This window comes from Sinocyclocheilus grahami, unplaced genomic scaffold (assembly GCF_001515645.1).
Source record: "Sinocyclocheilus grahami isolate Dianchi unplaced genomic scaffold, SAMN03320097.WGS_v1.1 scaffold153.1, whole genome shotgun sequence".
Lineage (NCBI taxonomy): Eukaryota > Metazoa > Chordata > Actinopteri > Cypriniformes > Cyprinidae > Sinocyclocheilus > Sinocyclocheilus grahami.
In genome coordinates, this window is record NW_015505332.1 from 277,181 (window position 1) to 290,005 (window position 12,825).

At 35.2% G+C, this 12,825-nt stretch overlaps 1 protein-coding gene and 2 long non-coding RNA genes across 3 annotated transcripts; 2 read left to right on the plus strand and 1 right to left on the minus strand.

Annotated features, from left to right (window-relative positions):
• Nucleotides 1-12,103, minus strand: sema4aa (sema domain, immunoglobulin domain (Ig), transmembrane domain (TM) and short cytoplasmic domain, (semaphorin) 4Aa). The gene is made up of 14 exons (XM_016281935.1): nucleotides 11,972-12,103; nucleotides 10,084-10,244; nucleotides 9,892-9,948; nucleotides 6,151-6,246; nucleotides 5,967-6,060; nucleotides 5,767-5,886; nucleotides 5,443-5,576; nucleotides 3,756-3,937; nucleotides 3,504-3,645; nucleotides 2,751-2,940; nucleotides 2,541-2,656; nucleotides 2,208-2,371; nucleotides 1,706-1,773; nucleotides 1-1,006 (listed from the first exon to the last, which is right to left on the minus strand). Exons 1-14 carry the CDS (start codon nucleotides 12,069-12,071, stop codon nucleotides 327-329), a joined length of 2,304 nt encoding a protein of 767 aa, XP_016137421.1. The 5' UTR covers nucleotides 12,072-12,103; the 3' UTR covers nucleotides 1-326.
• LOC107592428 (uncharacterized) lies at nucleotides 6,971-7,377 on the plus strand. Its single transcript, XR_001609980.1, has 3 exons — nucleotides 6,971-7,052; nucleotides 7,154-7,227; nucleotides 7,341-7,377. It is a non-coding gene; the product is annotated as an uncharacterized lncRNA (long non-coding RNA).
• Nucleotides 7,381-7,862, plus strand: LOC107592426 (uncharacterized). The gene is made up of 3 exons (XR_001609979.1): nucleotides 7,381-7,430; nucleotides 7,533-7,606; nucleotides 7,720-7,862. It is a non-coding gene; the product is annotated as an uncharacterized lncRNA (long non-coding RNA).
• Nucleotides 12,104-12,825: the final 722 nt, after the last annotated feature.

The window sequence follows — 12,825 nt, forward strand, 5'->3', positions numbered from 1 at the left end:
ATTCTTTTATTTATACATTGTGAAAAAACAAGTTTTTCTTAATTTTTTAAAAACATGGCATCATCGAATTATGTAATATGCCTTTTTTGCAAACAAGCTTACCTTAAAATCCTAAAAAAAAATCTTAATTTGGATTTCAGCGTTGACTGAACAATGGTTTTGACAAAACAAACATGATTACCTCAAATCATAAATAAAATCAAATGATTATAAATATTATGTAACATTCTAGCGATCACATTGTTATTTTTTCAAACTAAATGAGGGTCAAGAATCATTCTTTAGTTTGTGTAATCTTCCAATATAGATCCTGCTGGTTTTTGGGCTCAGCTTTTCTTTTCTTCCAGTTCTGTTTGCCAGATATTGTCTGATTCCGTGTCCTTAGGTTGTTTCTGAGGGGTGGTTTTGTTGCACCTCATGCTGTGCCTCCAAAGGACCACAAAAGCAATGAATACAAAGAGACAAATGACAAACAAGAAGCAAAAAGCAACCATTTCAGTATAGTAACTCTTCTGTGCGATGCAAACAGCGTCTTTTCCTGCAGTGTTCATGGTTTTAGTAGACTGATGATTAGTCCTGGCTTTTTTCTCACTGGTCTTGTCTGGTGTAATAAATGCATCCATCTTTTCCCCTTTTGTAGGTTCAGATTCATCAAACTCAATTGTTGTGTAGTAATCAGGGATGGGCTCTGTTTTTGTGCCCTCATCAGAGTCCAGGGTGATGTCAGGTTGCTGATGTGATGGAGGAGGGAAAGAACGAGGGATGACAGGGAGAGTTACAGCGAAGGCGGCGATGGTTTGCTTGAAACCCAGTTCCTCAGACATGCAGTGGTAGGTGTTCACGGTCTCTGGAGTGACGATGAAAACAAGACTGCCGTCTGCCCACTGCCTGTACGGAAACTGAGGAACGATGCTGTTGTTTGAAAACCTCCAAGTCACCTCTGCCAGTCTGGACCTCGAGTGACATGGTAGAACCACAATATAATTTAACTGGGCAATCCGTGTCACTGGAGAAAGACAAAGGTATCAGTTTTATCAAATATTACAGTTACACATTCAGTGCAACTAAACTCATAATTGAATAGTTCACCCGAAAATGCACTCATCTGAGATGTAGATTACTTAGTTTTTTCATCAGAACAGATTTGGAGATTACATCACCTGCTCACCAATGGATCCTCTGCAGTGAATGGGTGCCGTCAGAATGAGAGTTCAAACAGCTGATAAAAACATCAGAGTAATCAAGTCCACACGACTCCAGTCTATAAGTTAACATCTTGTGAAGTGAAAAGCTGCATGCTTGTATATAACAAATCCATTATTAATGCGTTTTAAAACTTTAAACTGTAATACCAGTCCATAATAATGGCACACATTCACTGCAGAGGATCCATTAATGAGCAAGTGATGGAATACAAAATATTTCCAAATCTCTTCTGATGAAGAAACAAACTCATCTACATCTTGGATGGCCTGATGGTGAGTCAATTTGAGCAAAATTTACTTTTTTGCTTAAAATACTTTAAGCTACCTGGATGTGAAAACATTTCATACTAGAATTTTACATTAAGCAAGAAACTTCCACTGCTTGTTGGCGATTATGAATGGAAAATCTGGCACCTTCACAAATAAACACCATGTAGTTGCAAAGAACACTCTGAGTTTGGTTATGTCAAAGTCTTATGGGTCACAGAAAACGTGTTTACCTGTAGCAGCAGTATTGTTGAGCTCTGTGCACTGTTCATTGACATTTCCGCTTTCCACGTCCTGCCGTCTGTGTTTGAGACACAAAAATATAGGACTAGTAGTGAGGTATCTGTAATTTCAGATCACCACACCTCTACAAAAAAGAAGAAAAAAAAAAGGAAAAGTACCACTTTTCATCTCAGTCAGACCAGTGTGGTTTTTGGTAACACTAAAACTATTAAATATCTAAAAATTAACTTTTTTATGTTTTCATGTTAATTGAAATAAAATAAAATAAAATATTAGATAAACAATTCTGGAAGAAAAATAGAAACATTGCCCTGGCAACTAACTAAATCAAAAATAATAATAAAAAATTGTATATAAATAATACAAAAATAACACTGGGTCAGACTGACCTTTGCTTTTTAAGTGGGTGGTTTTTGGCCCATTTAGTGATGAGTATGACTGTCCAAGATCTTAACTTTAATTTCAGATATTGGTACTGAACAGAAAACTCACAGGTTAGACCCCATTCTGGACACAGTAGCACAGGCTCTGGTCTCTGAGTCCCATCCACAGAACGGGTCACGTGCCAACACACACTCTGCACAGTTTGGATAAGCTGAGCAGTTGGATACAGGCACTCTGAAGACACCCTCAGAAGAGCCGATAAACAGCACACCCTATAATTTACAAAGACCATTACTTGAAACCTGATCACATTATACATCTAACAAATTATGGCTCTGTTCCAAGACCTAGTTTGGTAATACAGGAGGGTCGAGTTATAACAAAAAACTAGTCTCAAAAACGAAATGCAAATCATTCACAATAAGATACAAGACAAAAAACCTTGCTGGTAGAGAGAAGGATGTTTTTCACAGTCTGTGATTGCTTAAATATCTGAATTTCTTCGATGATATGAGGACCTTTAGCCAGCAGTACGACTTTATGAAGAAAGCCAGATTCTGAAGAAAACAGAAATGGGCATCAGGCCATACACAAATAAACATGAGAAATTATCAACTAAATCAGTACGATCTGCATTAATTATGTGTGTACCGGTGAGCAGGTAAAGGATGGTGTAGCTGTGTCCATTTGCAGCTTGAGTTCTCTGAACAGCTAGACGCCTATATCGCTCTTCTTTTGAGGAGAAAATCAGTTTCTTCCCCACAGGACGCACAGCTTTTTCAGTCAGGAAGCTCTTTTTTACAATGTTTAACACACGGTCATTGTCATTGAATAATCCACACTGTGAAGATATAAGATAAATCTGGTTACACAGTGGTTAAAGCTGTCTGAACGTTAAAATATGTTCTCTGGTCCCAGTTTAATTTGTTACTATAATTAAACCATTGGCAGAGGATTTCATGAGAAGTGTAAACACTGTGTCACTTTGCAAACATTGCTCTGTTTGCTTTAGAATCGATTGTACTTCGCTAATTAAGAAATACAATATGTGGGTTCCCAATATAATTAAATGTTGACTTTTACGGTGTAGTGTATAATCTGTGGCACCAAATGGAATTGCAAAAATAAGTTTAATATTATTTGAATAATTTAATAAAAAATTATATATTTTAATATACTGTAAATAATTTAAAATGTAATATATATATATATACAGTGGGTACGGAAAGTATTCAGACCCCCTTAAATTTTTCACTCTTTGTGATATTGCAGCCATTTGCTAAAATCATTTCAGTTATTTTTTTTTCCTCATTAATGTAAAATGTAAGGGGGTCTGAATACTTTCCGTACCCACTGTATATATATATATATATATATATTATTGGCTCTCTTAGTCTGTGTTACCTTGCCGAGTTTACTGTCTACATTTGGTTGACGTGTCCAGTAGTTTCCATTCAAATCGAATGTCTTGTAATCCCCTGAAAAAGCTGCTTTAATATCTGTTAGACTGAAAGCACAGACTGCTGACAGACCAGATGAAGCTGCCCTAAAAGAGACAGAGAGAGATGGGAAGTAAATGTTTACACAGATGTCACATGAACTTTCAGAACAGTGAATATATGTCATGATGGCGGGTTTGATTTAAATAATCGGCACCATTGTGAGGTAAAGACTCCGTAGAAAAGGGTGTTGTCAGGAGACTCTTCATTCGTTGGGGACAACTTGACAATATCCTGCAGCTTGTTGAACTGGAGCTTATCTCCTTGTTGGCAGACCAGCTGAGACTTAGCAAAGGATGTCCAGCGCTTCTGTAAGGTAAGGCTTCCTCCGTTGTCATCCTGATATTAAAAAAAAGTCATTAAAAAGGAAGTTTTGAGGAGACTTTTAAAACTAGACAGCCACTTCCTTTGTGTACTATTCAGGTCTTTTTGACCCAGATGAGAGTAAAATATACTTTATATAATATATTTGAATTATATTGTTCAAAATGCCCTTTGCAAAAACATTACAAAAATTTAAAAGATTTTTAGATTTTATATTATTTATACATCTAGAATTTTGTATACTCATGTTAAATTTTGCTGGGGGTCAATAGAGTGTCTTAAACAATATCTGTTCATCTTTTTGCAATATTTATGGTTGATATGAATTTTAAAAATATATATCCCTGTCTAAAAGCAGTCATAATGTATTTCAGATACTTAACATTTGATAATATGCTCTGTTTCGGTTACTTATCCACTGTAAAAAAAAAAAAAGCCGCTGCCTTATATTTTAAGTAGAATAAACTAAGCGGTTTAAGTCATTTCAAATTAAATTACATTCAACTGTCTCAAAAACTTGAATTGTACAACTTATAAAATAAAGTTGAAAATTGTTTAACATATTTTGATGAGTTAAAGTAATGTAAAAACATGTCATAACTTATTGGTCATATTTATTTTTTACAGTATACTGTTAAAGTGCAGTTGCATAAACTTTTTATGCAATAGGCTTCTACATACGCATGCCTATTTTGAAAACTTCTAAAGGCTGGAATACACCACACGATTTTTTAAATCTGAACTATGCATCATATACTTGCTGACTTTGTAAATGGTTACAGAGAAAATCTGCGCATCGTATAGCCTACCAAATTATTAAAGCTTACACACTACGGGACTTTCAAGATGTGGGGAAGTCGTGGCCTAATGGTTAGAGAGTCGGACTCATAACCCAAAGGTTGTGGGTTCGAGTCTCGTGCCGGCAGGGATTGTAGGTGGGGGGAGTGAATGTACAGCGCTCTCTCCCACCTTCAATACAAGGCACCAAACCCCCAACTTCTCCCCGGGCGCCGCAGCATAAATGGCTGCCGGTGTGTGTTCACTGCTGTGTGTGTGCACTTTGGATGGGTAAATGCAGAGCACTAATTCTGAGTATGGGTCGCCACATGTCACGTCACTTCAGAATGCAAATCAAAACAATATTTATTCTGAAATCAGCTCAAAATATCTTCTTTTTTTTTGTCAACTCCAACTGTTGCTGGTTCTAACTTTTTCGGCAACTAGCGTCAATAGTCAATTAATTATGATTGTGTTTTTTTAAGCAAAAAAACTGGATTAGTATTTGCTAGTAAAACGCCCCAAATCTGTCCACATTTGCACGTACAAAATATAGGAGAAGTCTGTAAAGTTAGGCTACACAGAAATCTATAATTTAGCGATCATAACTACTGTAATTTATTTTAAACAGAACACAAAGGTCACTTCAATGTTTGTAGTTCTTGGAGGTTTTGCTGACAAATAATCCAGTCTTTGTAACTTCCTTCATTCTGATTCAGAATAGGAGAAAAATGAAGTCTCACCGTGCAGACCTGTGCCACACGAGACACAATAAAAGAGTTCAGAAATAAGTCTCCAGTCAAGTCCCCAACCTCAGTAAAGAACAGCAGGATCTTTCCTTCACTGGCAACAAGTGTTGAACTTATGAATTCAGGTTCTAAGAGAAAAACAAACCAAAGTGTGAAAATTCACTCAAGGTTACAGTAGCGACTCATTTATATGACCCTTTCATGAATTCAATCCTGCAACTCGTGTTACCGGCCCATATAACCACTAGGCCATCAAGATCAAACTTTGTATATGTCAGCATTATGGCAGCATTACTTTTGGGACAAAAATATACAAACCCTGCAGCAATTTTGGTACATTCTGAAGCTCCAAGTTATTGCGTGTTCCTCTGCTGTGACAGCGAGAAATCACTTTGTCCCCAAAGTAGCCGACTTTGGTTGCGGTATACAGCTCTTCATCTGTTAGAGAGGTCACAGTTAAGTGTGTGAGAGCACTAGATTAGGTGAGGTCATTCCAAAAGCTGTTTCTGCCCTCTCACCAACAATAGTGGCTGTGTTCCTCTGGGTGGAGCTGGAGGGACAGCAGTTTTTGGCATCCTTTGTGTCTCTGCTAGCGCTCAGAGAACTTGCTGGCTAAAACAGAGATGTCAGTTTGATTAGAGCAGAGAGCAATCCATTCAATTCCCATCTATCTATCTGTGCAATTTATGTATTTGAACTTACTATTATGAGGGCTTGTGGTTTATATGCATTTGTCCCACAGACATAAAGGTGTGTAGAGTTGAAAAACTGCAGAATACTAATGAAGTTGCCACAATCCTGTTATGGACGAGCATAAAAATAAAAAATAAGAGGTATGTTATAATAAATATGAAGCTTGTACTAATCTGCCATCACATGAATGGCAATAAAGGTCCATCACATGATTCCAATTTGTCTATCTATTATTACAGAGTAAGCATACAATGCATTTTTTAAATGCACCTTTTCAATGATGAAAATGTTTTTAATTCCCTTTTTTTTTTTTTTTTGGTGGGGCTAGTTTGGAATACGATTTTTTTAAATGTTTTTGAAAGTCTCTAATGCCCACCAAGGTATGGAGTTTATTTTGTGTATTTTTTATTCAATCAAACATACTGTGTTTGAGAGCCAAACTAATTATTTTGTAATTAAAAAATAAAAGTTTGCAAAGAAATTGAAAACAAAATAATTTGCAGTGCGTGTAAATCTTTGAAAAATCATATTTTTCTTTGTGCACTTCAAACACTTCTCATCACGAAACCACAAATGTTGCTCTCTTTTCTGCCGTCTTTTTTTGATTACTTGCTTCAATAGTAACGAATGATAATCAGGACTTGTCAGCCAGTACCACTGTAGCCTTGCAGAGACTTTGCTTTGAAGACCTTTTAATGAACTAACTTCCACATTTCAATATGCCCCTGACTTCTAAGGGGTGTTTTTATTTGTGACTACTCCCAACAGCCTAGAATTCTATCAGTACAACATCACATTTTTCTTTTCTGTTTGCAGGAAGAAGATTTGGTGTTGATAGAGGAGGCAACATCTTCAAGGCAAAACCTTAGACCTCATTCAACATCATCCAATGTTGCAATCCCCCTCAGGAGGTACACAAGCAAAAGCTAAAGCGAACATGGTCAATTATCAATTCCTATTTTACAAAATTTGTCCTGCATACATTTTGTCTTTAATGTGAACGCACTTGAAGCCCAGTGCCCGATGTGCACAGGAACATTTCCAGTGTCAGAAGTAGAACTGCCATACCAGCCTTTGTGGAGAAAGGTAATGGTAATAGCGACTCACATTAAAAAACACCTAAAAAAAAAATTTAAGAACATTTTGCTTTATTGTTTTTAGCTTTATATACAAATAATTTTATTAATTTATTTTTACAGGCTCTCCAAGGAAGGTGATTTTCAAGGGACAGACAGGCAAAACCTTAGACCTCATTCAACATCATCCAATGTTGCAATCCCCCTCAGGAGGTACACAAGCAAAAGCTAAAGCGAACATGGTCAATTATCAATTCCTATTTTACAAAATTTGTCCTGCATACATTTTTGTCTTTAATGTGAACGCACTTGAAGCCCAGTGCCCGATGTGCACAGGAACATTTCCAGTGTCAGAAGTAGAACTGCCATACCAGCCTTTGTGGAGAAAGGTAATGGTAATAGCGACTCACATTAAAAAACACCTAAAAAAAAAATTTAAGAACATTTTGCTTTATTGTTTTTAGCTTTATATACAAATAATTTTATTAATTTATTTTTACAGGCTCTCCAAGGAAGGTGATTTTCAAGGGACAGACAGGGCTTCCTGTTTTTGACGTTTCCACAACTTCAGACTTGTTATCTCGTGACAGATTTCAGATGTCTTTGTGGTGTTTATCTGTGCTGCTGCATGACCAATCATATCCTCCTCACTGTAAAAATAAATATAAAAAATTATATGTGTTTTATATATATATATATATAGCAGAATTTTTAGCATCATTACTCCAGTCTTAAGTGTTACAATGTAGCAATATGCTTATTTTTTTTGCTCAAAAAACATTATTATTATCAGTGTTGAAAACAGTTGTGTAAAACTTTTTTTTCAGGATTCTTTAATGAATAGAAAGTTAAAACAAACAGCATTTATCTGAAATATAAAGATTTTGTAACAATAAATACTGTTCAAAGGTTTGGGGTCAGTAAGACTTTTTTTGGAAAAAAATTATTACTTTTATTCAGCAAGGATGCATTAAATTGATCAAAAGTGACATTAAAGACATATTTCTATTTGTATATATATATATACATATGATATTTTTATGACCTTTGCAATGTACTGATTTGAACCAATGTAATGAACATACATAGTCAGGTAGGTTACCATGAGATATGATCCAAATCAGAGCACGGTCCCTTTTTAGGTGTTTTTTAAGCAACAGTACACACACATACTATGTAAACAAAAACTTTTATTTTGGATGCGATTAATTATTAATTAATCCTTAATAATTAGTGACAGCACTAATATATATATATATATACATATATATATATACACAGTATATATTTCTCCTTTTTATCAGCTTGGAAATTTGCCATTGACATTGACATTTACATTTAGTAAAGGAAATTTAAAGTGAATGTTAGGAATGGTAGCCTACATACCGTCCTTGAGGCCACTGTACAGGTTTTCATATTTTGTGGAGATGCTGCCCATTCCAACTGTAAAAAAGTGTAACATTTTTAATTATGTAATTTCCCCTCCAAGTCTAGGGTGATCTTCATGACAGAAGTTTAGAGAGTGTAATCTGAAATATATAGCACAATATTCCTGAAGGGTTACACAATCTTTCTCACCTTGTCTTTGAGTGTAATACTATCAGACTGACTGACATCCAGAGAGAGCAGAGCATCCTGAGCACCAACAAACAGTGTGTCAGCATCAGTGCTGAGCAGCAGAGTGTTGGTGTTCTTCACAGTAGAGCTGTGGTAGATGCCCAAGAGACGCTCTGAGCTTCCTGTGGAAGAAAAAGCAACCAGATAAACCTTGACCCCTACATTTCTGAGAGACTGGCACATGTATTTTACACAAACTGATTTTTCTTCACCCATTTCTTTTAAACATCTTTATTTGCTTTTGACCTTTAAACAGTGATTATATTCACAGTTAAGCAATGAAACCACAACACTGACACTCTTTTCCTCTTTTTGATCTGAGGAAATAAGCAAGGCCCATGAGCTGAGGTTTAGCAATACTGCACATACAGACAAACAGAAATACGACTATATGATTTCGCTGTGTTGTCTGGTCAGCCAAACTCTCTTAGAGAATGCATCATTAACATTAGATGATAAATGACGACCCTGATTATTTTTATTGCTTTAACTTGAGGTTGATGTCCAAAACAGCTTCATAAATGTTTCTAAACAATGGCACTGAGAAACCTCAATGTGGTGTACCAAGCCTAATTTTAATATATGTAAGCGTCTTGTTTCTAACATCAAAAAGTTATACATACGTATGTACAGTTCAAACGTTTAGAGTAGGTAATGTTTTTTTATGTTTTCAAATGAAACCTCTTTTGCTCACCAAGGCTGCATTTTTTTTTATATATATACATATATATATATATATATATATATATATATATAAATTTTCTTAACATATTTTCTTAGACATATACATGCATGGATGTGTATTTATATAAATAAAATAATAGTACACAGTACACACACATACTATGTAAACAAAAACTTTTATTTTGGATGCGATTAATTATTAATTAATCCTTAATAATTAGTGACAGCACTAATATATATATATATATACATATATATATATACACAGTATATATTTCTCCTTTTTATCAGCTTGGAAATTTGCCATTGACATTGACATTTACATTTAGTAAAGGAAATTTAAAGTGAATGTTAGGAATGGTAGCCTACATACCGTCCTTGAGGCCACTGTACAGGTTTTCATATTTTGTGGAGATGCTGCCCATTCCAACTGTAAAAAAGTGTAACATTTTTAATTATGTAATTTCCCCTCCAAGTCTAGGGTGATCTTCATGACAGAAGTTTAGAGAGTGTAATCTGAAATATATAGCACAATATTCCTGAAGGGTTACACAATCTTTCTCACCTTGTCTTTGAGTGTAATACTATCAGACTGACTGACATCCAGAGAGAGCAGAGCATCCTGAGCACCAACAAACAGTGTGTCAGCATCAGTGCTGAGCAGCAGAGTGTTGGTGTTCTTCACAGTAGAGCTGTGGTAGATGCCCAAGAGACGCTCTGAGCTTCCTGTGGAAGAAAAAGCAACCAGATAAACCTTGACCCCTACATTTCTGAGAGACTGGCACATGTATTTTACACAAACTGATTTTTTTCACCCATTTCTTTTAAACATCTTTATTTGCTTTTGACCTTTAAACAGTGATTATATTCACAGTTAAGCAATGAAACCACAACACTGACACTCTTTTCCTCTTTTTGATCTGAGGAAATAAGCAAGGCCCATGAGCTGAGGTTTAGCAATACTGCACATACAGACAAACAGAAATACGGCTATATGATTTCGCTGTGTTGTCTGGTCAGCCAAACTCTCTTAGAGAATGCATCATTAACATTAGATGATAAATGACGACCCTGATTATTTTTATTGCTTTAACTTGAGGTTGATGTCCAAAACAGCTTCATAAATGTTTCTAAACAATGGCACTGAGAAACCTCAATGTGGTGTACCAAGCCTAATTTTAATATATGTAAGCGTCTTGTTTCTAACATCAAAAAGTTATACATACGTATGTACAGTTCAAACGTTTAGAGTAGGTAATGTTTTTTTATGTTTTCAAATGAAACCTCTTTTGCTCACCAAGGCTGCATTTTTTTTTTATGAAAAATACAGTAAAAGCAGTAATATTTTGAAATATTACTACAATTTAAAATAAGTGTTTTGTATTTTAATATAGGCCTATTTTAAAATGCAATTTATTACTGTTCTGGCAAAGCTAAATTTTCAACAGCCATTACATTATAGTGTCACATGATCCTTCAGAAATCATTCCAATATGCTGATTTGCTCCTCAGGTAACATTTCTTATTATTATCAATGCTGAAAACTGTTGTGCTGCTTAATATTTATGTGGAGATCTCTTTTGAAGATTATTTGAGGTTAAAAAACAGCATTTAGTTCAACATCTTAAATGTCTGACTTTTAAAGAATTAAATGCATCCATGCTAAATAATATTACTTTCTTAAAAATAATGATTCTTTAAAATGGAAGTGTATGTCAGAACAGTTTCAAAGCAGTTCCTCTTCCAAATAAATAAACCTATTAGTCATACGTAAAACCCCTGACAGTGTCAAAAAATCCTGACATTTTATGGCGTTTATTGATCTGTAGAAAAGTCTTTTATCTAATTGTCCTCACTGATGTCTGATATACTCTAAAGCAAAAACTAACCACAGTCTTAAGACATGCTTCTCTGCAGCAGCAGGCCTTTGAGAGTGTAGTGCAGATAATCAGTCAGCGGTGGTTTCAAGCGAGCAGCATTTAGACCATCAAGCATTTGCAGAACAACAGTAATGGATAAAAACAAACAAAGCCACAACTCACACGTTTAGAGAAGAAAGATTACAAAACTTACACAGAATGTGTGTTTGCCCAACATGACTGTGCTATTTGGTCATCTGAACATGGGTCATATTTATGAAATGAGTTTAAATTTACTGTGAATCAAATGCGAAGATTTTGCTTGTGATTCATGAATAAAACATACTGAATTATTTTCTTGTACCAAAGTTGAGCTGATTTTTTTTGTATTTGCATAGAAGTCAGAGGACCAAACTACTTTATAACAATTAATTTCTCAATTATTCATATGGAAACACATTCTGACGGAAATGTGGTTACAAATGACTAATATCCTTTGCCCTCAAGATGCACATCTGACAATCGCTGTAAGTGTGAGTTTTTGCACCAGTAGAATATGTCTCGCTATCATCTTTCAATCCGAGCTTCACTTACCCTGAGAGAATGACATGCGAGGACGCAGAGAGGCCTGAGATGGATCTATCAATCCCAAGAGGAGAACCATAAATATCCAGATCCTAAACAATCCTGCCATCTTAACGGATGTTTTAGGGTACAGAACCTGTTCTGATCAGCTACCGAAAAAACAGCAAGTGACTGAATCTCACTTCCTCTGAACTGACCTTCTTGAGCGCAGCAGGAAGGAAGACTAAAAAACCTCAAACCACTCCGAGTTGACTACTCTCTTACTCAGTATCCACTACTAAACACTTACTGCTAATGGCACTTCTTCTGACAGCAGCACGGAACTGAATTATAATGATATTATCATGATATCTTTTTTATATTCAGTAAGTGCATTTCCTCTTGGTATATCTAATTTCTCTGTTGATTGAGAAACATTGTGAAACCTGTTTTTGGCTGGCAAATGTAATTTTCTTAACTGGTAACACTTTACAGTAAGGTTCCATTTATTAACAGTTAGCTGCATTGGTAAACATCAAATAAAAATAAAAAATACAGAGTATTATTGTTTGTTTGGATTTTTAAAAAAATGCAATATCGAATGGATCCTGTGAAAGTTTCTTGCAGTGATGCCCTTATAATATGATATGTTATAATGAATATAAGGAGTTACATATGGCAGCGTGATCATGCAACCTTTTTTTTGTACCAGTTTCGTTTCAGAACCTCAACTATGATGATATTGTTGTGTAATTTTATTGAAGTATTATGTGAAAATGAAAGTAATCAATATATATATTAATATGCTGAATTATGTTAACCCTGGATGTCATAGACGAATAATAGTCTTTTCATTAGACAGTGAACCTTTCATTACAAAGTAC